Consider the following 26597-nt stretch of genomic DNA (forward strand, 5'->3'; position numbering starts at 1 on the left):
AGGTTTTAAGGTTCTGAAGAGAAGACTTGCTGTTACCCCTTTTACACAGCACCACTTCCAGCTCTCAGCTGGTGCCGTGAAACGCTGCCTACGAAGAGTTAGTGGGGATACAAGAGATGCTTAATTATTGTAGCATAGATGTTTAATTGTCTCGTTATTTTGCTGAGAGGCTGCAGTGGGATCTTTCGCACTAATGCTGTGCCAGATTAACCGAGTGTATTTGAAGAAGAGTGAAGAAGTTCCAAGCTCGTGTTTATCTGCTTGCACAGATAAAATATTTGTAAACTCAGCGACACACAGGTGCTAACAGGAACTTCTCCTTTATCTGTTATCTATCAGTTTAAAACACCCCAAACTTGTTAGTTCACATCTATGTGGCAAATTTTTTTTCCACAATGTTACAAAAACTACAGTTATCTTTTTACAAAACTCTTCAAATACCCTCAGTAATAAAAGCTCTTTGAGGGTTATTAATTTGATTGAAAAATTACAAGCTAGACTGGAAAACAGCTTTTTGTTTGAACAATATCTGGGAAAGTCATTGTTCTTGAGGTATTAAGATGCAAATGTTAAAAGCAAGAGGGTGCTGGTGTCATAAAAAGAAAATCATTATTTCAAAGGTGATTATTGCTTTACAGTTATGAGAAATTTCCAAGTACTCCAAATGCTTTTGCTTGGTAAGGGAAAATGACCTGTGCGTAGTTCCAATATCAAAAGTGGCTTTGAAAAAATCTTTTATTTGAGCCATCAAAAATTATTTCTGCCCCATCTTAAAACCAAACAGTTCTGCTTCAACCCAGGGAGTGCATTTTACCCTGGACTATAAAACTCTGAGGATGCAGCCTGAAACCTGGGTGGAACCAAGGCATGAAACAAGGCAGCACATTAATCCTGCTTTACTCCTGCCCTGTTTTCTTGCTCTGAACATCAGGTTTCTGGTCCCAGCAATGCTCTTTGCTCACTGGACTACCCTGTGGAGCTCCTCATGGGGAAAAATCAACTGTGGGGAGGAAGGCTCAGTGCTGCCACGGTTGGAAATTCCAACACTTCCCAGGTATTTGTCCCTGGGGGTGTCCCAGGAAGGCCTGGAAGTGGCACTCAGTGCTCTGGGCTGGGGACAAGGTGGGGACAGGGCACAGCTTGGGTTCAGCGGTCTTTTCCAGCCTCAGGGACTCCGGGATTCCAGGATTCCGTTCTCATGGCTGGGATTTTGCTCGCAGGGCCCCAAATTAGGGAATGTCTTAATCAAAACCCTGTTGTGCCAGGGACCAGAGCATCGGCGGGAGCGTGGGTTTGTCCCCCCAGGGAGCTGCATTTTCAGGCAGCTCTTTGAGGTCGGCATTTGGGCGTTGCAGCTTTCTGATGAGCAAATTCTTCCAGGGAAAACAGCTCGGGGAGAAATGTGATCTCCCGGAGGCTCGCAGGAGGCGCGGCAGGTCCGAATGGATGATTCACCGTCCGCGGCGGCCACTGCCTGCTGCAGCCCTGCTGGGAGCTGGGGATCCTGGCGGAGATCCTGCCCCGACAAACACGGCCTGCCTTCTGCTCTCACGCCAGAAACCAAATCGCAGCGGCTGGAAACAGAGTCACTCCGGCTGCTGTGTTCGTGCAGGCCGGCAAAACCACTTTAAGGGCGAATTACTGACAAGCAGCAGGGATTTTAATTTGCCCTTTACACCTCAAGTGAGGCTCAGCAGTGCTAGTGAATGGATTGGCAGCACCTTCTGTGCTGGCAGTCACCGAGCCAAGGCAGCCACATCCCAGACCTTGTCCAGTGCCCTCTGGCGAGGGGAAGCCCAGCCCTCTGCACTGCCCTGCTGGTTGTGCCATGACCCTTTTGCCTTCCTCTTCCTCCCAGTCTGTGACTCCTCATCCCAAAGAGTCCTCACCCCGTGCGTGCTGCAGGACCATCATCCTACACTTGGGTCTGGGAATTAGGAGCATCCAGGACTCTCCTGTTCACTAGAACATAATTTATGCTTTATATATATATATATATATATATATATATATATATATATATATATATATATATACATACACACACACATATATATATATATATATATGTATACATGTATATTTATCAGAAAGATATTGTGCAAGACTCAAGAGTAAGTCCTGGTGTAACATTGGTCATTACTCCCCACAGTTTTTAAAATGACTTCACGGAGTTTTTAAAACAGTGACTTAATCATTTCAGGTTTTAGGGATGTTTCTTAAAAGTTTCTAAAAGTTTCTTAATCCTGAGCTGTCTTCCTCAAGGGAGGGAGGAAGATCCCATCTTAATCCTTGTGTTCTGTGAGTAACATTTGTGTTGCAAAGGCACTGCACAAAAATCAGGGTGTCAGAAGCCACACCGGAAACGTTCTTTTTAGTCACTGAGGCATTTTTTCCTGTGTTTATTTGCTGGTCTGTGTAGAAAATGTCTTTTTCCTTCTGACCTTTCCCTGCTCCTCTAAATAAACCCCTAGATAACTTTTGCTGTTCTATCCAGCTGTATGTGCTCTATGAGGAAACAATCCAGATTAAGAAAAGTTTAATTCTGGCTCACTGGCATCAAACTAGGTTGAAAACAGTTCAAAACTCCTACTGAACTTCAGGAAATTACTTTTCCATAGACTTTGCCTCTATTTAAGCAATTTGAATAATTCAGGACCAGATAAACCAGGATAACAACCAGTAACAATGGGGTAAAATGAAGTTCTAGTTTCCAGGACTATGATGGAAACTGGAGGGAGTTTAAAACGAATTGTGGAATGCTTTAAAAGAAACACAGCACAGCCTCTGGTGGATTTTAACTCTTCACTGAAGAGGGAGCAGTGTTCCAGTTGTTCTCTGCCAGAGGGTATTTATGGACTTCCCTTTTTCTCCCCAGACCTTTCCCCAGGTCTGGAATGCCTGCGAGGGCGGGAGAAGGCAAAGGGGAGGCTCCAGCTGTCTGCCAGAGGCAGCTGAGGGCCTCTAATCTTCCAGTCTGTACACACAAGATTAAAGATCTGCCCGGAGTTTTGATTAAGAATGCAAAGTTAAAAGATTAAATACCAGGAAGCCAAATTAAAGAGCTTTAAGTCAATCTCAGAACTCATCAAAGTACCAAATTTTTAAGCTGTCATTACAACACAGGATTAGTGCAAAGCTTCCCTAACCCTGATTTGATGCCCTTCACTCAGCAGTGTTATTTATTCCCCCCTGCAGTTCTGTGCTCCCGGCATAAACCCAGCTATTGTTTTGTCTGTGGAGCTCATCCCACCTGGATCCCTGCGGGACTTTCCCTGGCATTCCAGCCGTGTCCCAGTTAGCCTGGAGCCCACGGTGACCCCCGTTTGTGCTGCCCTGCTTGGTGCACTGTCCCCGAATGCACCAGAGCTTAGAAAGTGCCCTCAGGCACTCGCATTATTGTGGGCTAAAGGAATGAATACATCCCGAGGAACAAATAGATCCCAAGGAATGAATACATCCCAAGGAGTAAATACACCCCCTTTCCTTCTCGCCTCTGGGCCCACTGATCCCAAAGACCTGGGGAAAAGGGAAATGTGGTGAGAACCGGAGTGGGGTGAGGCCACTGTGGTTATTCACCTCCAGGTACCTGAAAATGAGCCCTAAAAGTCCCTGATTGATGCTCACAGCTTGCTGGAGCCAGGAATCCTTTCAGCTGGAATCACTGACAGCCCGGGATGGAGGGTGGTTCTGTCCAGGGACCTGCGAATGCAAAGGACTGCTCTGAAAACACATCCCGAGAACTGCCACAACTGCTATTTAAAGCTCCTGCGTTGAAGTGAACGTTCCCCTGCTCTTCAGGATAATAAATCCTGTCCTTCCCTTTTTATTTATGGGATTGGGATGTCTCAGCTACATTAAGATTGTGCTTTCCAGGGCTTTTTCCACAAAAGATAACTTAATAACGTGGCTAAATGCTGTGCTAATTAAAGCTTTAATTTGAAGTTATTCTCCCTTGTAAGACGCTGTGCCAAGTGAGCCATTTCCAAATGAGCATCTCAAGCCTTAGAACTCTTTGTAAGAGTTAAGCACAACAATTCCAAGCTTTTTGGACCCACTTTTTAACTTTCCCGCATACCCGTGCAGAACGCCTTACCCAAAACATCAAACTTATGCGCTAAATTACGTGAGGTTCTTTTTTTTTTTTTGAAAAGGGAAAATTAAAAATTTTGTTCCTCATTGGATGTTATTGCCCTCCCTTCTGTGTTACTGAGGACTCTTCTCTGCCTGCTCTGTTGGTACAGTGGGGATTCTGTAACACGCGTATCAAACCAGGAGTCTCGTGGAAAAGAAATACATATAAGGACCGATTCTCGCTGTGTGCTCGAGAGCCGCTCCTCCGTCCCGCCGCCCGGCCGGGCTGTGCCGAGGAGCTGAGGCCGGCCCGGCCCGAGGGCCCTTCCCGCGCAGGGAGCACAGAACAGCCAATGGCAGCGAGGCTGGGCAGGGGCTGGGAAACCCCGCGCCTCCCCTCAGCGCCCCTCGCCCCGGGCTGGGGAGAGGGGGGGACCCCGGCGCTCTGTGTCTTGTGGCCGTTTCTGATCATTTCCCTCAGTAAGGGACACTGAGAAGCGCTGCTGTATGAGTTATGTGAACATGCAGTTCTGTAGTTAGCACCTGGTGTCCTTCAGAAATACTCTTCTGGATGGTGGAAGACGAGGGATAAATAACCAGGACATCGGAGAAACGGTGAGTGTGGTGATGCGATGTTTTGCTGTATGTTTTGTCTACATGTTCTGTATATTCAACCCTGTTACCCTCTTGCCCCCATTCCCAGTTGGTACACCCCAAACCCTAGCCGATCCCCCAGTGCTCCCTGCATGGTTACTTTCCTCCCCCCGTTCGAGTTCGTTCTCCGTCAGCCACCCGAACCCCTCCCGTTGCTCCAGACGGTTCTGTGCCCATCCCCTAGGCCCTCCCTGATTACCTCTATATGGTTCTTGTCAATCCCCTGAGACCCTGCCCCTTCTGGTGCCTTCCCTTTGGAAATCCCCTAAACCTCGAGGCCCCAGTGGGGCATGTGATCCCTTTCCCTCTGTCCCTTAAGGCCATTAGTCTGTGTCTACGTCTATCCCTGTCCATATCCCTCCCCCAGAGATCCCTATTGGACGCCAGGCGAGCCATTCCCCTTGTAACACCCCGCATTTATAAGTTGTTGGTCTGTGCTTCTTCTCCCTGGACGCTGTCCTGGCGATAACCCTGGAAGTGTATCCAGAGGCAAGCCTCCTCGCAGCCTTTTATCCTTTCCCTCCTCGGGGCTGCTGGCAAGCACAGCGCCTGGGTTTCGGCTGCCCTGGGCAGAGCTGAGACTCCGGAGGAGCAGCCTCAAAGCCGGGTGCCCTGGGCTGCTCCCCGCTGCTGCCGGGCTGTGGGGGAGCGGTCACTGCGCTGGGTGTGTTTTCCCTGACCGTAGGAATAACCATCTTTTTGGAGGCTGCTTGCTGCTCTCGTTCGTTCTGGGTGTACTGCACGTAACCTGAAAATGCTTTCATTCAGCAAATAAAATATAGGCTTTCAGAAGGGAATTTATACGTGGCTTTTGAGTAAAAATGGGAGGGAAATGAATGTGGAAGGACAAGGAGAATAATGAAGGAGAGAAAACAGTTGTTGCCTAAGAATGCGTTGGCATCCTGCTCCTGTCGGGCTTGCAGGGTTTATGCCTGAATTCCCCTTGCTGAGGGTTTCACTTCCTGGTGCTCGAGCTGCAGACAGGAATGGGAATGGCAGAATATGATTCCCAGTCCACAGCAACCATGGCAGGGGAAGGATTCCCAACAAACTGCAATACTCTGTCCCACGGATCTTTCAGATTTCCCACATTTTATATCAAAACATGGCTAATCTACCAATACAGGGGTTTATACCAAATCTGCTTACTAGCAAATTTTGTTTATTGCCAAGTGTAGTCAATGTCAAATTCCTTATTTGATTCCTCTGGTGGGATACAGCTGAATTCAATGAAAATGTGATTCCCTTTAATCTTCACTGTCACTACACTGAGTTTCCCAGGAGGAGTTTGTGGGTTGAAGGCAGCCCAAATCCTAAATTCCTCCTTTGGCAATCCTGAGGTAAAGCTGCCGTGCCATTTGGTCCCCTGTGGAGCTGTTGAGTGGAGAAAGAAGAAACTTTTGAGTTCCTTTTTCCAAAAGTCCTTTATAAGTGCAGTTACTACTAATGGTTATTTAGTGTAGTTATTCCCAGCATATTTCTACTCTTAGAAAGCCATATTGGAATGAAGCTTTTTATCCTCTGGAATTACTGGAATGGTTTCCCAGCAGCTCCAGCCCAGCCGCTGCGTTGTGCTGGTTCTCCCCAGAGCAGCAGGGCCCTCGGTCCTGTTGGGCACCACAGGTCTGTTCTTAACCCCCTCCCCAGCCCCCCCTTGTCTGCATTCTGACACAGCTCCCACCACGCTGCTCTTGCTCTCCACTTTGTCATTACAGATCCATCACGTGCCAAAGACCGAAAACGCCAGTGTGAATTGGAAGTCCTGCTTATTGAATATTGCTCTTTCCTGGGCAAGCTGTCGCCCAGCTTTGCTTGCAGGAGCAAGGCTTAAAGAATATTTTATTTTTATAATAAAAAAGAAAATACATTGATTGCGCAGAGCAGCTGTGGCTGTCCCTGGGCAGTGTCCAAGGCCAGGCTGGACGGGGCTTGGGGCAACCTGGGATAGTGGAACCTATCCCTGCCCATGGCAGAGGTGGCACTGGGTGATCCCTTCCAAGATCCCTTCCAACCCAGACCCCTCCATGATTCTCTGATGATGATAAATTCATTTTGGCTTCTGTTAAAATTACAGATACAGCAACTCCATGGTGCCACCAACAAAAGGGGGCTGATCCAACAGCTGCCCCTGTGCCCAATCCTGGGGCTGTTTGTGCTTCAGTGCCCAGAGCATTAATTCCAGAGGTTGTATTTTGGACTCACTGGTTGGATTTGTGGCTGCATTATCAGTCTCTTCACGTTTCCCCAGTTATATTAAATGACTATTATTTCCTTCTCCTGCTCCCTCCCCCATCCAACTGTTGTTGTTTAATTAAGGATAACGTGCTGCTCTTCTGTGGGTGTTTGTTTATAGCCAGATAAATGTCAGGAATATGCTCTGGTGTAAAGTCTTTTAGCTGGGAACACTCGGGTCCTTATAACCACTATTGCATCTGTAAAAAAGAAAAATGGTCTTAAAATCTCCTTTTCTGATGATTTAAAAATATTTAAATTATTCATTTACAGGAAAAGTGCAGTTCAAATTATGCTTTTTACAATATCTTTCTTCTTGGCTTTTTTGCTTGTTTGTTTGTTTTGGTTACTTGCTGGCAATCTGCATGTTTGGAACCTGGAGAGGAAAAATGCATTTGTGATTTATAACAGTAGAGACCCTGTACAAGCTATTGCCTGTAGACACATTGATTTTTATTGGTTGTGAAGAGCACCTTTTTCAAAGCCAGCTCAAGCAGCAGCCTCTCCTCAGGGCCTCTGGGCTGTCCTGTAGCCCTCAGCAGGCAGAGCTTGGGCTCAAGTCAGAACCAGAAACAGCCAATTTTTCCACTGGATGGCAAAATCTGGTTGGTTTTTTTTGCCTGGGGCTTTGGGGTTAGAACAGGCATTTCACCTCAGCTGTGCCATGGAAGATTTTACCTTGCTCTGCCCTTTCCTGTGTATGGGGCAAAAGATTTCATGGCCCTTTGCAAGAGTCAGTGTAGCTGCCATGCTTAAATCACCTTAAAAACAAAGGAAAAGCTAATTGGGAAGGTGTCTAAATGCTTTTACTTTTTGCAATTCCCTTCATCACCTTCGCCAAAGTTTGAGAAAAGTTTGTTTGAGCCCTCGGTGCGTCTTTGGTGAGCAGGCTCTTGCAGGGAGTGTCCCACTGCAGGGGTTCAGAAGGGTGGGGAGCATTCCATGGATCGTGCTGGCAGATGGGCCTTGCAGAGCCCCAGTCACGGAGCAGTGCCATCAAATCTGCCTTTCCCAGCACCTTTGTGCCACAGACAGGTGACAGCCACCGGGTGCTGGAGCGTTCTCCCAGGTGCTGCTCACCTCCAACCACGCCTGTGGGATATAAAGCCTGCAGACTGTAACACACCTCTGGCACCTTGCAGGTGTTAGGCATGATTTCATCCTTATTATTTAGGGAGTTAAAGAAGGAGAGGACAAATCAGTTGAGAAACTCCTCTGAGTCTGAGACTTTGCCATCCCTGACTTTGGTTCTTGGCTGCGCCACCAATGCCTGGGGTGACCTTGGTCGGGTGCTGAACACCTCTGGAACGATGCAATTTACACCCTGTGTGAATTCCTGGAAATGGATTTCCCTCTGCTTTCATTTGCACTTTCTGTCTGAAGGGGATGGGGAGTGTCAGCTGCTGGCTTGGCTCTGTATCCCCGCCTGAGCGGGGCTCAGCACAATGGGACCTGACTTTCACTGCCACAAGGACTGCAGCCTGAGCAGCTCAGCTGAAATGCTGGAATAAATGATGCGTGCTTGAGAGGCTGGTATGAGAGACAGCCACGTTTTAATTCTCTGTGAGGAACCTGGGCGTTCTCAATGCATACTTCTCCTAATGAAAAGCTGTAAATTCACGCTGCTTTCTCTCTGAGGTGGAGCAGCCTGCAGGTTCTGAGTGCTGAATTTCTAAGAGGCTGTTATCAATCACAGCCTTTCTGATTTAGCCAAACTAAGACAGAAGACCTCGGGAGGGATCTCCTTTCCATGAAATTCAGAGGCCAGTTTTTCAGCCCTGGAGCGCTGATGGGAAGTCACACTCCTGTCAATAACTATTGCCTCCGGGACTTCATCCAGGTGTACAAATGCAGGGCCCTGGTGGCTCTTTCAGGGCTTTCCTGGGCCATTGGTGGAGTTGCAAAACCAGATTGGGTTCCACCTGTTTGTATTGGTGGGAAAAAGCTCCTTTGGAACCTCCCCTGGTGTTTGTGCCCGACAGCACTGCGGATCTGGGTATTTCCTCACGGCTCTGCAGGGAAGGGCTCAGGTTTGCTACTGCAGTTAGAGATGGGATGGGCAGGGTTGGAGTGAAAGTGAGCAATTTTTGGCTTGTAAACCCCAGATGTTGGCTTGCAGCAGTGCAAGGGCCGTGAAGCTGGGATATGAATTGCAATCAAAATTAAGGCTGAAATTACTTCTTTGGAAAGCAGAGAGAGTTGTGTCCGTATATTGCAGACTGAGGATAGTTTGCCTCCCTCTGTTCCCAGGGGCTTCCCGTAGTTAATGGGGTTAGATTTCTGACCCAAGCACCCTATTTCTTCCCTTTATCTGCTATTGACCTAAGCAACAGCAACAAAAAATAGTCACAATTTCTTTATTACCTTGATATCCTAAGGAAAACCCTTAGGAAACCACTAGTATCCCTATTATTTCCCCAGAAGATGTGTTTAGGATGTATTTAGGATTCTCTTTGATTGGAGGAATTAAATAGCAACATCTGTCAGGAATACAGGGATATCTGCAACTCTGTTTTTGTGTAGGGGAACTGAGGGGCCTCTCAGGACTCCTTCCAGTTCAATTTTCTGGCTTCCCTATGTAGGACATTGGAATAGATCTAGAAAGAGAAGAAAAGGTCCTGTATGTGTGTGTATATATATATATATATATATGTATAATTACTGTGCTCTTTTCAGTAGCATTGGAAGGTCAGATTTGATGGGGAAATCCCCTTTACAACCCTTAACTCCCAAAGCTGCTCTTGGATTTCCAAAATAAATGTAGAAGTGCAGCCATTTATTAAAGCAAACCCCAACACTGCCTGAGCTGTATAAACATTGATCATCACTGGCACATCTTGCTGCTGCTTTGACTCTGGATCAGCATCATCATTTATTAATGTTTTGAAAAAGCTCTGCAGAATGGATGATGCTCAAACCTGTACCTGAAAAATCTCCCCAAATCTCCCCACAGAGAACTTGGTGAGGAAAGCAGGAAAAAAAAATCAGCCAAAACTGATGCAGGAAGTTCAGCCCCTCAATCTACCCACTTTCCATGCATTCTGTATAAATCAAAGGCTGTGTTTTAAGTCTGTATTAGATCATCAAATAGCTCTTTTCAAAATGTCAGCAATTCGTTGCCCTAAAGCCTGCCAAATAATAGTTAATCAATTGCAAATGGGATGCAGATTCTCCTGGAAACTTGGGGGAATTGTTCACCTCAGCTAAATGCATGTAACACTTTAAGTCACTTCCTGCACTTGCCTTGGCCGGATTAGGCTGGACAAAACTGATTGGAATAATTGCAGAAATGTGGCTTAGACTGAAAGGTCCTGTTTGATTTTATTAACAGAACTGTGCCAAGAGTTCTCTGCTGTGGAAGCCCAGCCTCCCTGCAGGTATCTGCCACTGCTTTAGAGACTCTTGCAGTCCATCTTAGCATTATGCAGATTTTTGCTCTCTTATCAGCTCTATCATCAGCTCTGCATCTCCACGGGCTCCCACAGAATGGCTCAGTGTGCTCCATCCACAGCCTGCACGCTGGAACAATTTAGATGTCACTCATCAGACTTAATTGTTCACCTGCCTGAAATCCACATTGAAACACTATGGATGAGTTTCAGGGAATTAAATTTGCTCAAGGCTTGGCAGACATTGGCACAAAGTGGAGTCAAAAGCAGAAACAAACAAGTTCAGCTGGTGCCTCTGCATAACGCACACAGCTTAAAATATTGGATTAATTAAAGACAGGAGTGAGGATGAGGAGCAGATGAGGAATTGCCTCCAGTTTTGGTGCTCACGTGTCCTCTGGTGGCACTGGAATCCTTGTCCGGTGCCCCTGCTTGTCCAAGGAAAAGCCAGGAGCAAAACCCCTCCAGCCTCACTATCCCGGCTCTGTGGCAGGGGAAGCCCCAAACTGCTGTTGGAATATTTGCTTTCACTCGTGCTGCACAGACAGACCACTTTCCCAACTTCCAGTTGCTTCAGAAATCCAGGATGTGAGGGAGTTTTGCCGGTGATACACTGGTAACAACCGCCAGAGATGAAGCTGAAGGCCAGATAAATAATTAATGCAGCCCTCCTGATGAAGGCTTCTTCCTTAGCACTGGGTCTCGTTAAAGTCAGTAGAGGGAGCACGGAACAAAAGGCCACGTATGCACTGAGTTTAGCCTGGAGATAATGAAGTGGCAAATAGGTCACGCTGCTTAGGAATTTACTTAAAGCAATTTTATTTTGATAATGCCAGCTGTCACCAAGTGCTGCTAGCAGGGATGGTCTCCCAGGTAGTTCTTCTTCCTACCTGAGCAAGCCTTGACCCTTGAAATACCAGCTCTGGGTGCACAGTGCAGCTCTGGGCAGGGGCCTGGAGGTGTGGGCACTTTGCGTGGTGAGAACAGAAACTGGAAAAGGGCATTTAGCCATCAACAGCTGGGCAGGTTTGCTGTCTTTAGTTCAACAGTCAGATCAACTTTATACTTGGCTTTATACCACTGGGCCTTCTGAAAGGACTGGGCTCCAGGTATGCACGGAAATGAGGAGATAACTCTGGGGTCTAGAAGAGAGCAAAGATCCCCTTGCAGGGCTCAGTCTGGCTGGGGTGACATTTCTGTCTGGAGAAAGGGAGGTGATAATTCGAGAAGAGTTGGGACAGTGACAGCATGCTGGAAGAGCTTTCCTTGAGCCTCAGAGCATCCCCTAGGGACGCTCGGAGTGATTTAATCAGCAGAGAAAGATTATTTAATCAGCCATGAACCTGGGGTTGGATTTTTTAAAGAGAAGCAATTCTCTGTTCATTTGGAAAGGGAAGCAGGGAAACAGGAAAGCGGTGTGGCTGACAGAAAGCTGTCCTTGCTGGGGACTGCCTGTGGTGACATCCCTTGACAAGAGGAGCCTGTGAGCTTGGTCCTTGTGCTTCCTCCATCCCCTCCAAAGCAGCAGAGCCTCTGAATTCCCTTGTTGTGGCGGAGGTGCAGCTTCAGGGGTGTGTGCAGCGTCTGCGAGAGATGGGGCAGCCCCAGGCCCTGCCGGGTGCGGGATCCCTGGCAGGGTTTGTGGGGTGCAGCTGCTCCCCCATGCCCGTGCCCAGCCAGGGAGCAAAGCCCAGGCTGTGCCTCTGAGCAGGGCATTAATCTGCCAGCAGTCTGATTGAGTGGAACGGGCAATCCCTGCTGGATAGCAAAATGCTAGATTAGCAGTTAGGAACCCTTGTGATTAGAGAGATTAACTGCTAAAGACATCACTCCTTCGGAGGCCAAGCCTCCCTTTGCATTCCCAGCTGGTAGCCCGTGGAAAAGCACCGATCTGGCAATTAGGGGAGCACGAACGTCCTGACCTGCACAAGGGGCTGTGCTTTACCACAGCTTTGGTAGCAGTATTTCTGCCTGTTTGCTTGTTAGGCAGCCCATTTTTCTTTCTCTGGACAATTGAGGTGTTGCCTTCTCAGAAGATGCTCCTTTACTGGAAGAAAAAAGACCAGGCTGCTCCAAGCCCCAATGTCCAGCCTGGCCTTGGACACTGCCAGGGATCCAGGGCAGCCACAGCTTCTCTGGGCACCCTGTGCCAGGGCCTGCCCACCCTCACAGGGAACAATTCCTTCCCAGTATCCCATCCAGCCCTGCCCTCTGGCAGTGGGAAGCCATTCCCTGTGTCCTGTCCCTCCAGCCCTTGTCAAGAGTTTCTCTCCATCTTTCCTCTCAGCTCCTTCAGGCACTGCAAGGCCACAATTTGAACACCATGAACATTGTATTTCTCTTTTATAAACAACTGTATTTCTGTTTATAAACGTCCTGCTGCTGCCAGGAAAGGGATCTAATGAGGACACTGGCTTTCCTAATCTCTAGCCAGGCTTCTCTGCTGCCATGCAGGGAAAAAGGCAGGAAAATGGGATTTGCTGGGATACAGGGAGAAGGTCACTGCAATCATATCTGCTCCTACATCCACATGTACAACTGTAAAAAGTAACCAAACAAAGTGCTTTCTCTTCAGGCAAACATGAGTAGATTTTTTAAAAACTGAACTTGGAATTCTTTAATCTGAAGGTTTAAGCCACAGGAAAAGCTTAAAAAAAAGGCTTGATCATAAATCTTTTATCACTTTTAACCGAGTCATTTAAAAATGCCTTAGCTGAGGGCCATGGATGGCAGAGCAGTAGGGTTACAGGACTGGAAAATAATAACCTGCTTTTCAATCATAGTTTCAACAATAACCTGCTTTTCCACCCTCACAGCAGTGCTGGGGGTCTGCAAGGTCTGTTTGCCACCTGATGATGACACAAATGAATGAAGCTGCCTGTTACAGGGTTCTCTGTGAGCTCTCCCAGCCAGGGGCTGCTTTCCCTAATTGCTGCTCACCAGCCTCTGCAGCAGACTGAGCTTCCCAAAGCGGGCACGGGCGTTCCAGCTTCCCACTGGAGGCACCTGAAAGAGGCCCTGCTCTCTCCTGTCCCACTGTCCCAAACCTCCTGGAGGACAGACAGCCTCCAGAGGAAATGCTGGAAAGCTGCATGTCATAGGTTAGCAAGCATAGTCCCGGAAGGGATATCCTTGCTGAGGGGTGCTTACAGCTTCCTCTGGGACCTGATAGAACCTATCAGCTGGCCAGTTTGAATATGGACAATTCTTTAAGCCACTTAAAGTTGTGACCGCCTCTGTGATCCACACTTAAGAATAGACAAACTCCCCCCCAAGCTCTCTCTCGTTTCCGGCGCTGGCACAGGTGGCTGCAGGCCCCGTGCGGGGGCCAGCGGGCCCGGCCAGGCCCTGCTTGGGCCAGGCCAGGCTGGGCCATGGCCAGCCTGGAGCCATGGGCCTGTTCCAGCCATGGAACCCCCCCCCCTCCACTGCGGCCAAGATTTCAGCAAAGCGGCACCTCTGTCCGGCAGAGATCAGTGACCAACAGCGATAAGCCACATTCCAGCTGCAAGGCCGAGGTGAGATTAACCCTTTTATTGCTGTGAAGAGCTGAAAACCTGAGGGAAGAGAGAGAGGAGATGCTTAAAGCTGAAAGTCTGTTGTGAAGCTATGATATATCAGAGTATCCCGTTGTAATTTCATGAAGATCTGGGGGGTGGAGTGTTCAACTCGTAAGCAATAGGCAGATGCTGCCGCAGCTGTAATTTCATGAGAAGTTTGGACAGAGAGAGATGAACCAGATGAGGACTTTTGCTCCAAAGAGGAAAGGAGAAAAACCTCAATTCCTAGAGATGCTCCCAGAGATAGTCTTGAAGATAAGAAAGACCCTTTGCTCCCAGGGAAGGAGTAGGGCCTCTGTTTCTTTGTTTCTGAATGGCTCAACCTTAAAATTGTACCCCAAAAAACTTAAGAGTGGACCCTCAAAAGCAGTTGCGGGAAAAGCTGCAAGTCAGGGGAAGGGACTCACATTGCGAGCAGAGAGACTCCTCTTCCTAAATGGACTGAACAATATTTGGAAGTGGGTGGCTGTCTCGGTGTGATACTGTTTTCATAGCACGAGCAAAAAGAGACTTCTCTTTCTAAATGGACTGAACCAGGTTATTATGGAAGTGGTAACAGACTGAACATCTTAAGGGTTGTCTTTACATTGTCAGTGGGAGAAGGGAGGAAGGTGGGGGGAGGAGGAGGAGAGTTCTGAAGGTGGTATAATTTTTTTTCTTTTCTTCTTTTAGTTCTTTTAATAAACTTCTTTATATTCATTCAAGTTGGTGCCTGCTTTGCATTTCTCCTAATTCTTATCTCACAGAAGATAAACAGTAATGAGTATTTTAGCCCAAACCACTACACTGCAATAATACTTCCTGTTTTCAGATGGAGGAAAAGAAGAATGCAGGCAGTTTTGCATTGCCTGACAAGCACTTATATCAAATAACGATTTTTTAAGTAAGTGGGAGAGAATGAACAGGAATTAATACGAGTCCGTCAAAACCAGGCCTTGTTAATCTGATTAATTCCTTTCTTCAAGAGCTTGACCCTCCATGGGTGAGGGAAGGGGTCCTTAATAAGCCTTTGATGTCCCTAAACCCAGGCTGAAATCCTCCCTGCCTGCACCATGGAGGGGTCACCCAACCCAGGCCAGACCTTCTGTTATCTTGGTGGTGAAGATTTGTTATAAATCTAATATTCTCAGCCCTAATTTCTAAGAGATTGTCATTTCCAAGTCAAGAATTGCTTTGTTGACATCAGGATCTGGAGGATATGGCAGTGTGATTGTGTCAGGGTTGCTCACTGATCACTCCTTGTGGCATTTTGTTTTTTCTTTTTTAAACATCAGCACCTGCTGATTTTATCACCTGGTGCTATGATATTACCAAATACTCATGTTTTAAAAGAACTGAAAAAGGGAAAAGATGGTGGAAAGCAAGTTTCTCACAGAAAAGAGCCTGCAGAGTGTTCCTTACAATATCAGAGAAAATAGAAACGCCTTGTTGCTGGATACCCTTGTGCTTCACACATTTCTGTAGTCACAGTTCGTGAGTTAATGGTGTGAATTTCCACTTTGGTGTCTCGGGCCTGGTTCCCAAACACCTGTGCTCAGCAGAGCTGCAATCTTCGCTTCAGAAGGGAAAAGAAAAGGTTCACTCCCAGATTCTTGGAAAAAAGAACCCTGTCTGTTGTTTATTTATTTATTTAGAAAGCACATACAGCGATGCACGGGGGAGGGGGGGACAGAGATGCAGATCGGGTGAGCAGAGGAGTCCAGCCCGGAGGAAGAGCCAGACGCTCCCCGGAGGATCAGGAGTACCTCAGTCTAGGCGAGCATTTCGGCTGCTGTACCTCTAGATTAAAAAAAGACACCGCAGAGAGCCTCTGAGGGCGGGGAGCGTGTGTCCCCGTGCCAGCAGCGCCCCGGTGTCCCTCGGGCAGGCGGCTCTGTCCTGCCCGGGCTGCCCCCGGCCCTCACGCGATGGTTTCCTTCCTCGGCGTGCGCCGCTGCTGGCATGTGAGGATGCTCGGGAAGGACGATTTCCCCTTCGTCCTCGACCTCTTCTTCAGCTTCTTCTGGTGCTTGAGGGAGATTCCCAGCTCCTCCATGATGGCGTTGAAAGACAGACACTGTGGGGAGAGGGGATGGCATTAAACACCTCCCTGCGTGGGGAGCCCGGCGGAGCTCGGCCCGGGGCCAACCTGGGCCCTCATGGGGCTCAGGGAGCTCCTCGGGAGATCCAGCTGGGAATAAACCCCCGGGTACCCCAGGTCACTGCATACGTCTGGGCTTTCTGCCTAACTCGGCTGCCACTGACTTCCAGTTAACTTTGGCTCAGCTAAAGCTGCTTACAAATGTTTCTGAAATCCCCCACAGGCGCATGTACGATGTTTGGGTGGCTTCACATCCGCAAACTTACCCTTTCTCATTTCCCCCTGACCTCACAAGAGAAGAGATCTCGTTTTAAACGCCATATACCTTAGTCACAAAAACCCATGAGCGTGCTAGAGAAAATTTCAAAGAAGAGGTTTTGTAGATTTCTTTGTGGTTTAGTTATTTTCCCCTCATGAAATGAACAGACGTTTCTAAAATACAGCCCAGCCCTCAATCTTCTTCTCTTCTTTGGTAAGAATCTTTTCAAATATTGTGTGTTGAAAAAAGGAGATAATTACTACAAGAATCAGGGAGCTGAATGGCTTAGAAAGAAAGAAGAGATCTTTGTTCTTCCCACCATCACAACATTAACAAAGACATTTGAGGCAAGTGGAAACATCTTTTAAAATCCACAGCTGGAATAATTACATATAACACAAAGGAACACAAGGAGCCTTTAAGTGGAAGTATCTGGCTTTGCAAAAAAACCCCAAAACAATTGTTCTGTGCAAATATACATGAGTAGATTATTTATATAGAAAATCAAGTGATGGCAGTGGGGTAAACAAAGCTTCAAGCCCCTTACCTTCATCGAGCTGAATAAAGTGTGTGAGCCTGGTTCTGCAGCGAGCTCCTGCCCCCAGAGCCTCAGTGTGGGTGTGAATTTTGTGTCCTGTGTGTGCCACCCTGTCCTCGTGGGCTGGGCTGCACAGAGGCTGAGATCCCAGACTGTGGCAGATTTACAGCTCAACGTGCTCCTTCTCTGAGGGGCTTCATTTTTGTTCGTCTCAAATTCCGAGGTCAATTAAACTCCTGTTAATTCGTGCCCCTCCCCAGGGTCAATAGGCACGGCCAGGGCAGTGCACTGCTGCTGTTTCAAATTCCTGCTGTGGTAGCCAGGCCTCTGCTGCTGCAATTATCATTGAAATACCCTCCCTTTGACAATATTATACAGGAATTCCTGTCCTCCTTCCCCCTGGAAGCAGCAGGAGGAGCAGGTATCCTCTAAACACACTTGCTGTATTGCTCCAGGCTCTTCTGGGGAGCAGCACCACTGATTGCCAAGCTAATAAACCCAAATGCTCTGAGTGGCTGACTTGGCCTGGATTATTGCTCTCTGTGATCTCAGCTTTAACTGAATTTTTAAAATCTGGATTACAAAGTGAATCTGGAACGCCGTGGTAAATAGGGACAGGATCCTATTAACCCTTTGTAGGATTGATCAGGCTTATTTTTATTTTCTTTCCCTGTCGTTCTCACTGCCCTCCTAATGTGTGTATTTAATCCCAGCCATCACTGTCTGCAGAGCACAGGCAGGGGTGATTTCTGCAGGTGAAAGAGTGCATTTTACTGCCTTGTTAATAGGCTGGTATTTTAATTTTCCAAGTGGATTCCTATTACTCAGACTGTGCAATAACCACAACGCCTTTCACATTCATCCCCACAAAACAGCCCCATGAAGATCATTTAATATCTGCAGGCAGCTACACTGAACATATTGCTGGGAGGTTTGTAATATCTCATCTGTGGAGTGCCCAGTGGTTCCACTTCCAACTGTCTGGAATTTTAAAATAATTACTATCAGGACGATGTCAAGCTATTCTCAGGAGAAGGGGTGCAGAGCGAGCACCCCTCAGCCAGAACGGTGTGGGATTTGCAGGAAAGCCATGGACAAGGAGCACACCCCATGGGGAAGCCCAAGACGTGGCCCTCTGAGCAGCACCTGCAAAGCAGCCTTCAGAAAGAGGATGCTGACATTAAAATTCGATTTAAAAGGGTAATAATGGATTGTTCTTTCGTCTCATATTCAGGTGGCCAGACTGAAAGGGTTGCTTTAAACCCCCTCTTTTTTCCATGCTGTTCAGTCCACTGCTGAGGTCTGCCCAGAACAAGAGCAGAGTGGGCACAGAGTGATGCCTTTTACAACTTAATAATGAATTTAACATTTTGCTTTCAGCCAGCTTAACGTTCTCATTCTGGCAGTGTCAAAATGCTGCAGGCCGTGGCATGTAAAAGGAAATGTCATGCTTTAAAAGCAGAATAGGTTCTGCTCTCCGTGCGACGTGGGACTCTTTTCTCTGTGCCCTTTGGTCATTTCAGCAGCTGCTAAAGCTTACTCATGAAGCTCCCAAATCCTTCCTTACACTCCCATGCAGAGGTCTGTGCTAAGCTTTAGGAGAATTACACATTCAGAATTAAAAAAAAAACAAACAACAAAACATAACATAAAGTCGAAACAATGAAAAAAAAGGAGTTGTAGTCAGGATTTATCAGTCTCTTGCTTCTGCTGCTGAGCTACCACTGGGGACATGGCATTTTATTAATACCTTGCAAAACCAACCAAATAACAATAAAGAAGCTACCCCAAGCCCAGTGTGCTGTGTTGAAGTGCTGAGAGCTGTGAAAATCAAAGGATGTGGGGCAGGCTTCATTCTGAAGGAACTCCAGAACAGCTCAGGGTCAGAGGAGGAAGTGCAGACGTCAGGGTTTTTCTCCTGCACCCATAGCTGGGACACTGACCTGTGTCTTGTGCTGAAAGAAAAAGCTGGGCACGGAAGGAAAAATATCCATAATAGTTTCTCTTAGTGAGCAAACTGCTGCTGGGGCACACTAAGGATCTGTGTGAGTATTTTGTCGCTGATGGCATGAGGAGATCCCCAAATTAACTCTTTTAACCTGCCGGAGCCTATTGAGCTGTGGTTGCCAAAACAGTGTGACAGTAATCCAGGGCTTAATTTAACTCTTCCCCATTTACAGAAACTGCTCCTCTGTGTCCTGTTCACAAGAAAAAAAAATCAGCCAAGCTGCTTGCTGGTCTCCCACATCATCTGAACACCAGTGATAGTTTTTGATAACTCTTTTTGTAGCGAGGCATGAGGCTCTGTCAGAGCCAGCAGGAGCTGCTTTGGAATCCCCCCAGGGAACTGCTCCCAGCCCGTGGGGCTGTCTGTGGGGACAGCTAAAACCAGGGAACGATGGCTGTCACTGCCAACGGGGCTGTGGGACTGACAGCTGGGAAAATGTTTACCCAGCAAGTGACAGAAACGCTCTGGACCCGGCACTAATCTAAGGAACAATTACAAAACCGATCCAAGCTGCAACCCAGAGGATTTCCTGCATGGAGCAATGATGGAGATAAACACATTAGGCATCTTCCTTCTCCTCTGAGAGCTGAGAGAAGCTGAATTTAATTAGTTTTAAGCCTCTTCTACTGGGAAGCTGCAAATAAAAAGTGCTTTCTCAAATCAGGTATTCAGAGGACCTAATTCAGGTCCTTGCTGGCAAGATGGAGCACTTCATGGAGAACCGAAGCTTTCAGGGCCCCGTTCAAACAAGTTAAGAGACCATTCTGAGCAATCTGCAATCTCTTGCAGCATCTGGAGTGGAGCAGCAACTCCCAGCCCCGGATGAGCGGAGGAGAATTGGTACAGCCGAGCTGCGAGCAGCACAGCTTTGTCACAAAACGATAAAAATTGTAACAGGGATGAGAGGAAACCACGGGGCACTGTTTGCTCTGGCTTTCCTCAGGAGCCAGGTACGGCAGAAACCAAGGATTTCACACCTTGGGTGTGAAGGCATCCACTCCAGCGAGTCCCCTGACTGCAGCAGGGGGCAGAAACGGCCCCAGGGAAAACAGAGCAGAAACTTGTTTGATGAGCCAGAGCTCCAGTGGGCAGGAAAACATAAACTAGAGGTGAGGGGTGAGGGGAGGGAGATGAGCTGGTGAGACTGCTGGGAATCTGGGATACGATGGAATACAGATAAAAGGTTTTGGAAACACTGGGGTTTGGCACAGTTCATGACATCCCACGAGCTGGCGTTTCCGTGCACTTTGTGCATCTCAAATTGTTGACATGTGTTTTTTGGTGGCAAAACCACATGCAGCCCATTGTCCCCTGCTCTGTCAGTCCCTGACTGGCTGAGGGCTGGAGGAAATCCAAGTGTTGTCCTTGCAGGGTGTAAAACACATCCAGTGCCAGCCTCCTACACAAAACATCCCACCAGGGGTTCAATATGCAAAGCAATGCCAGGGCTTTGCTGTCTGGGATGAATTGATATCCTGATTTTCCCACCAAAGAGTTTTCTCTGTTACAAATGAACGTCATGAATTGCTCAACCAAGACAGAGGAGTTGCTCTGTTAATGGTCTGTGCGGGTGTTGCCTGAGGGTGCTCCTGTTCAATGTGTTCTTGATGGTTACGTGGCATAAAATTTAACTGATGCCTCTGATTTTGTGCTACGATAGTTACTTGCAGGCTTTGACTAATGAATTTTAAATGCAGGAATTAACATTCATTAAATATTGACACAGGGAATAAGAGATGCCAGCTCAACATCTCTGGCTGCTTGTAACAGGGGTTCAGGAAGTTAATGGAGCCCTGCAGGGCGCTGGGGAGGTTCCTGAGGAGCAGCCTGGCCCACTTGCAGCAGACACCAAGCTGAATGTTCCTGCCTGCTTTCAGTGATGAGGCTGCCACTGTTCAGCTGGGGTTGGGGAGGAGATGAAAAGGAGGTAAATAACTTTTCTTACCTGAAGCAGGTGAATGACCCCGGGAAATGACAAGGTGACAATTGCACATGAGAGACTGTGATAAATCTGAAAGGCTGCCACACTCTGCTGAGCTCCCTGCTGGCCGTGGGGCAATTACTTAAATACACATTTAAAGTGCCCAGGTTTCAGTAAATTTGGCAATGTACTCTAGATCAGCTTAGCTCCTGTGTTAACCCTCTGCAGTGCTGAGCCCTGCCTGGGTGGGATGCTCTCCCCGGACACACCTTTGTCCTTCCTGACTACACGGTGTGGATCGAGGGCTGTGCTCGGATCCCTCGCTCCTCCCGGATTAATTTGCCACAGTCTAACTCCGTGGATAAGGTGGTGCCAGAGGTGGAGTTGGACGGGTGGGGTTGCTTACACTGCAGTCCGTAAAAGAAACAAAAGGCCTTGCATGCAAGAGAAGAGAAATGGAGAAAGTAAATAAATGAACGAAGCAAAACAGAAAACAAGCATGAGAATGATTCAAAAGCCATTTAAATCAAAAGAGACTCCAGTTATGGAAACAGAAAAGTCACAGATTGTATTCAACAATGCTTTGGATTAGCTTAGTGATAACGCACCCTGCACAGCATTTCCCATCTAAGCTGCTTATTTCACCAGGGAAAGGAGAAAACAATCCCAGAGAAACCAGAGAGAAACCAGAGAGAAACACTGGAATCGCTGGTATTGGGCTCTCTGTGAAATTGCTTCTGGAAGAGAAGCAGGATGTGCCACATTAACTCACTTAATGATTCTAATTATTAAGCAACGCCTTGCTGTGCAGCAGCAGTGCAGGTGCAGAAACGGGGTGTGTGTGCAACCCCAAATTCTGTGTTATTCACCCCACGTATTGCTCAGTAAGTTAACACTCCTGGCCTAAAGCTTTAGGTCTGCTTTAGTCCTGGCTTCAGGGAGGCACTGCCTTGCACATACTCCTGAAAAGTTTCCAGGAGGTTCTGCACCATGTTAGCACTTGAACTAAACATTTTAATTATACTAAATATTTTAATTAGCTGCAACTGTTCTCCAAAACGTATTTGAATAAAAGACCTCCCGAGACATGAACAAAACAAAGATACCAATACATTTTTTATGCATTTTGTGCTAATATGGCCCTGCCTCTTTCACAGGGCTGGTGGTTCTCTAAATGGGTGTTTACACTCAATTTTAAAGATTGATCCCTTCTCACAAACTGCTCTAATGCTCAAGGCATGATTTACACACAGCATTTCCTTTGTTTTCCCTCTGCCCTTTTAAATTGCTCATTACACTTCAGTGGAGCTATAACCAGAATTTCTTTGGCTCCATAATCTTACTTTACACTGGCATCTATCACGTCTCATCGCTCTCACTTCTCCCTGCTTTGAAGTGCATCCTTCAGCACAGCTTGTAAACCCCCAGCTCTGAAAAGAGATGCTTTCTAGAGCAAGAGGAAAATGACTCTTGGGATTTGGATGTGCTTTCCTGTGTTACTCCAGGGGCTTGTGTTAATGCCACATAAAAAAACCAGCAGCCCAGTTGTGTTTTATTCCTTTCCAATGTAATTTATGCTCGAAGTCTTAAAGTTCAAGCAGAAACTGTTTGAGAAATTAATTGCCCTTGTTCTGCACTGCCCTGCTAAGCAGCACTAATTGGACCGTGGGTGAGGCACTTCCCTGTTCTTATTAATAAATTATTTGTCGTTAGAGCCGGGAAGGGCCGGTGAGGGCTCAGCAGCACGAGATCCCCGCTGCAGCAAGGAGGGCTGTGCTGCAGAGCCCTCCCCAGGCCCAGAGCTCAGGCTGGCAGGGCCGGGGCAGGGCTCGCTCACCTGCTCGATGTCGCTGTTCTTGCGCGATTTGTAGATGAACTCGCCGATGGCCACGAACACGGACAGCACCAGCCCCGCGGCCAGCACGATGAAGATGCCCCCGATGTTCTCCACGCCGAGGGCGCTGGCTTCCTTGCTGTCCTCCTCGGGGCAGCCATTGCCTCGCCACCACTTCTCCTTCATCATGTGCAGCTTGCCCTCCTCCTGCAGCTGCAGGATGGCGATGGTGATCTTGTCCCTGTACGGGGACCCTGCAAGGGGACAGCGAAGCCTGGCAGTGCTGCTGGGGAGCAGCTGTCAAAATCTGAGGCAGAAGCACTCCCTTGTCACAGGAGGGACTATTCCAGCTGGAAAGGCTGGAGGCGGGAGGGGGAATCTCTGTTGGTGTCTGCCCTGGGGACTGGGAAGCAGAAGGCTCCACTGGTGCAGTTATTTGAGAATTCACAATAGTTTTAGGGTCCCCTAGTGAGGTTTATTTAAGCCTTGGCAGTGGGTTTTCTCGTTAAGTCACTCCTCCACATCATATTTGAATATTGCTGTGAGCACTCTTTGAGGATTTCTGCTTTGCATCCCCTCTACTGACTTCAGCATCTGTTGGCTCTTCCTGCTGCATGTAAATGAGTGCCTGCCTCGGAGGAGCCCACAGTCTCCCTGACTCTTTCTCTTCTCATGTACACCTGCACCACGCACAGCTCCGCCTCAGCTACCTACAGCTGGTAAGAACACCGTGTGGACAAGGCTTTTTTATTGTCATTTGCAACAACCACGGCCCTGCAGGCTGAAAATGGCAACCATTCCATGCTTTTGGTTTGTAGGCCATCGTTTTGCTAAATGATATGTGTGCAGGCTCTGCAGCCTTATGGGCCTGGGCACTGTCTGGCCACACTGGGTGGCTCAGGCTGTTCAGATTTGCTCTCACACACTCTGCTCAACCTCTCCATCTTCCAGAATCTCTGCACGCCATGTTTGTGAGGGACTTTTTTTTTGTGGGAGCAGGATTTTGTGATCGCAAGGCGGGGGGGGGGCTTGCAAGAAAGGTTCTGTGATTCTGTGAGGCCACTGGGCTCCAAAGGCACATGTGTGCTCCCAAATCCTGCCATGCTGGACTCCCTACAGCTGGAAACATTCAGAGGCTGGGCTGAAACGCAGTGCTGAGAGCCCTGTGTGCATGCAGCTACTCCTGCCCACCCTTTCCCTCCTTTAGGAGCACATATTAATAAGACATGAAGGGACAGGACACATGGAATGGCTTCCTACTGCCTGAGGGTAGGATTAGGTGGGATATTGGGAAGGAATTGTTCCCTGGGAGGGTGGGGAGGCCCTGGCACAGGGTGCCCAGAGCAGCTGTGGCTGCCCCTGGATCCCTGGCAGTGCCCGAGGCCAGGTCCAGTGGAAGGTGTCCCTGCCCATGGCAGGGGTGGCACTGGATGGGCTTTAGGGTCCCTCCCAATCCAGGCCATACTGTGATTCTGTGGTTCTCAGATTTTCTTAAACTGCCTTTTCACCAAAAGTCACATTTTGCTGCACATTAAAGGTGTTGCAAAGTCAACCCCATCAAGGCACACCAAGCTTTACAGCAGATTGTGTACCAGAATTCCGGGGATCACGTGGCACTTCAGAAAAGCCTCACTGAGGGCACCGCTCCTGAGTCCTTATGCATTGCAATAGCCTTGGAGATTTGGCCTCACAGCTTCAGTTTTCCTCCTTATTTTGCCATGCAGGACATTATTAAAAATTCTTGTCCCATGAACACAGTCCCCCTCCCTGCTGTCCACTCCCTTCATCCCCCAGCCCTGTCTGAGGAGATCCAGCGTGAGGAGCATTGCCGTTCCACTTCTGTTGTGCCAGCACTCAGCTGCTTCTCAGGGCAGAGCACTGCCAGCACTGGGCCATGCTGTGACCACAGCTGCCAGGAAACACGTGTCAGACTATCCCAAATCCATCTGGGAAGCCAGAGACCAGCACTGCTGGAGGCAGCCAGCTCTGAGAGGAAAACGTGCCTGCTGTAGGAGTGGAAGATTTGTGTGCTTGTTGTTAAAGGCCCAAAAATAACAGCACAGCAAACAGCAGTGCCTCGCAGAAGAGAGAGCAGAATTGTCTGTGCCTTAGGAGAGTTTGTCCCCTGAGATGTGTAACGCTGCAGGGCTCATCCCTTCCCCTGTCTGGAAGGACACAGCTGGGAGGTAAATGCAGCAGCCAGGGTCACAACACCGCATTTGTGGGGTTGTCCACCCTTTCTTGTGGTGCTTACGTTGCCATCAGGATTAGCACAATCCATCTGGAGGGTGACAGGCACCTCCATATTTCTGCACAGGCTTTTAGAGTTTGTCAAGAGTGCCTGGAGAGCTGCACTGGTGGTGGTTTATTGGTGAGCTCTACCACCACTCACAAATCCATCTCCACGCCTCTCTGAATATTCAGCACGTTAGTTATGGCCTCTGAGCTATTAACAAACCTCTTAGGCCAAGGAATGCATTTGTCTACTTTCTTAGCAGTCTCCCAAGGAACTGGGAAGAGCTTTAGTGCTACAATTACCTGCATCAGCACTGGCACATATCCTGGAGTTAAACCTGCCCTGACATATCACAGATCCCGGAATCATTGAGGGTGGAAAAGAGCTGAGACCGTGGAGTGCAGCCTGTCCCCAGTCCCCACCTTGTCCCCAGCCCAGAGCCCTGAGTGCCACATCCAGGCCTTCCTTGGACACCTCCAGGCATGGGGACTCCAACACCTCCCTGGGCAGCCCTGCCAAGGCCTGACCACCCTTTCCAGGAAGAAGTTCTCCTGATGGCTATAACGGCAGTATTTTACGTGCAGAAGATGCTCTGATAAAATAATACATTTCCTGGATTCAAGAGTTCTCCTCCCTGTTTCTTTGGGAGCCGTGAGGGGCTGTCCAGCTCTCTCACTGGGATTTTGGAGTGCCACGCATTCCTCTGCTGCAGCAAATGCCCTGTGGTTTTACATTCCTCTGCGGGCCAGTTAAGCCTTGCTGAAACTTTGGTGTTAAGGGGCACAGGCAAGCATTTATTTGTCTTTTTTATTTTCCACACAGCCTCTGCAATCAATACTCTTCAATGTTATGAGAGAAATAGCAGAGCCTTGGGGGTCCCTCTGAATAGTGGCAGGTTTATCTTGTTTATGAAATCAGTTGTTTATGAGGTGCTTGATGGTGCTGGATTATTCCACAGTGCTTGGGGATATCTATTCCCCTGGATTTTGCAGGTTTTCTTAAGAAAAAATAAAGGTGCACTTCTCATACAAGAAACATCTTATAAATATATTTCACAGCTGCATTTCCAATGGCTGCACTGTCTCTGAGGATTGCCATCTGTTCCAATTATTCCTTCATTGTTCTTGGTTTAAAGTGTGGCAGCTTTATAACCGCAAGGAAACTCTTGCCACGAGTTTGTCATTCTCAGGGATCTTAGTTTTTGCATTGCTTTCCTCAGGGTGCCAAGGCTGTTCTCACACAGCCACGGGAAAAATCTACTTGGGATGTCATGTCTGTGACAATCTGTCTGAGGCGCTCAGCACCACAATGAATGACAGTTCCCAGTGCAGAGGTGTTTCTCCCGTATTTATATCTGCTCTGCCGAGCAATGGATGAACCAATCCCCAGTTGGACGGGGCTTGGAGCAGCCTGGGCTAGTGGGAGGTGTCCCTGCCCATGGCAGGGGGTGGGATGGATGAGCCTTAAGGTTCTTTCCAGCCCAAACCTTTCTGTGGTTCTGTAATTCTATGAACACGGGACAAAATTGGGCTCCCCAGTTCCAACTGTTCACAAGTGCACAGCACAGAAATCTGACACAATTTTTAATGCTCTACAATTAGAAACTGTCAGAAAGGGCATGGGATATGCTAGCAAAGGTCGGCCAGAGAGAGTTCAGAGAGACTGGGAGTCTTAAAGTTCTGCATTAAAGGAGATGAATTTCTGAGTTATTTCATGACCTCAGAGCAACACCTATGAGCAGTGAGGATCAACTGCAAGGTTCTGCGACAGGGATTTCAGTGTTTTGAGTAAGCAGTTTTCTTTGGGGAAAAT

At 48.0% G+C, this 26597-nt stretch overlaps 1 protein-coding gene across 1 annotated transcript in view; it reads right to left on the reverse strand.

Annotated features, from left to right (window-relative positions):
- Positions 1–15712: 15712 nt before the first annotated feature.
- Positions 15713–26597, reverse strand: part of LOC138120098 (glutamate receptor ionotropic, kainate 1) — a 53964-nt gene continuing 43079 nt past the window's right edge. The window contains exons 14-15 of the mRNA XM_069032543.1: positions 22553–22803; positions 15713–15965 (exon numbers count right to left, since the gene is read on the reverse strand). Coding sequence (XP_068888644.1) covers positions 15810–15965; positions 22553–22803 — 407 coding nt within the window. The 3' untranslated portion in view covers positions 15713–15809. The remainder of the gene's footprint in view (positions 15966–22552; positions 22804–26597) is intronic.

Source organism: Aphelocoma coerulescens, chromosome 1, assembly GCF_041296385.1.
Source record: "Aphelocoma coerulescens isolate FSJ_1873_10779 chromosome 1, UR_Acoe_1.0, whole genome shotgun sequence".
NCBI classification, from domain to species: domain Eukaryota; kingdom Metazoa; phylum Chordata; class Aves; order Passeriformes; family Corvidae; genus Aphelocoma; species Aphelocoma coerulescens.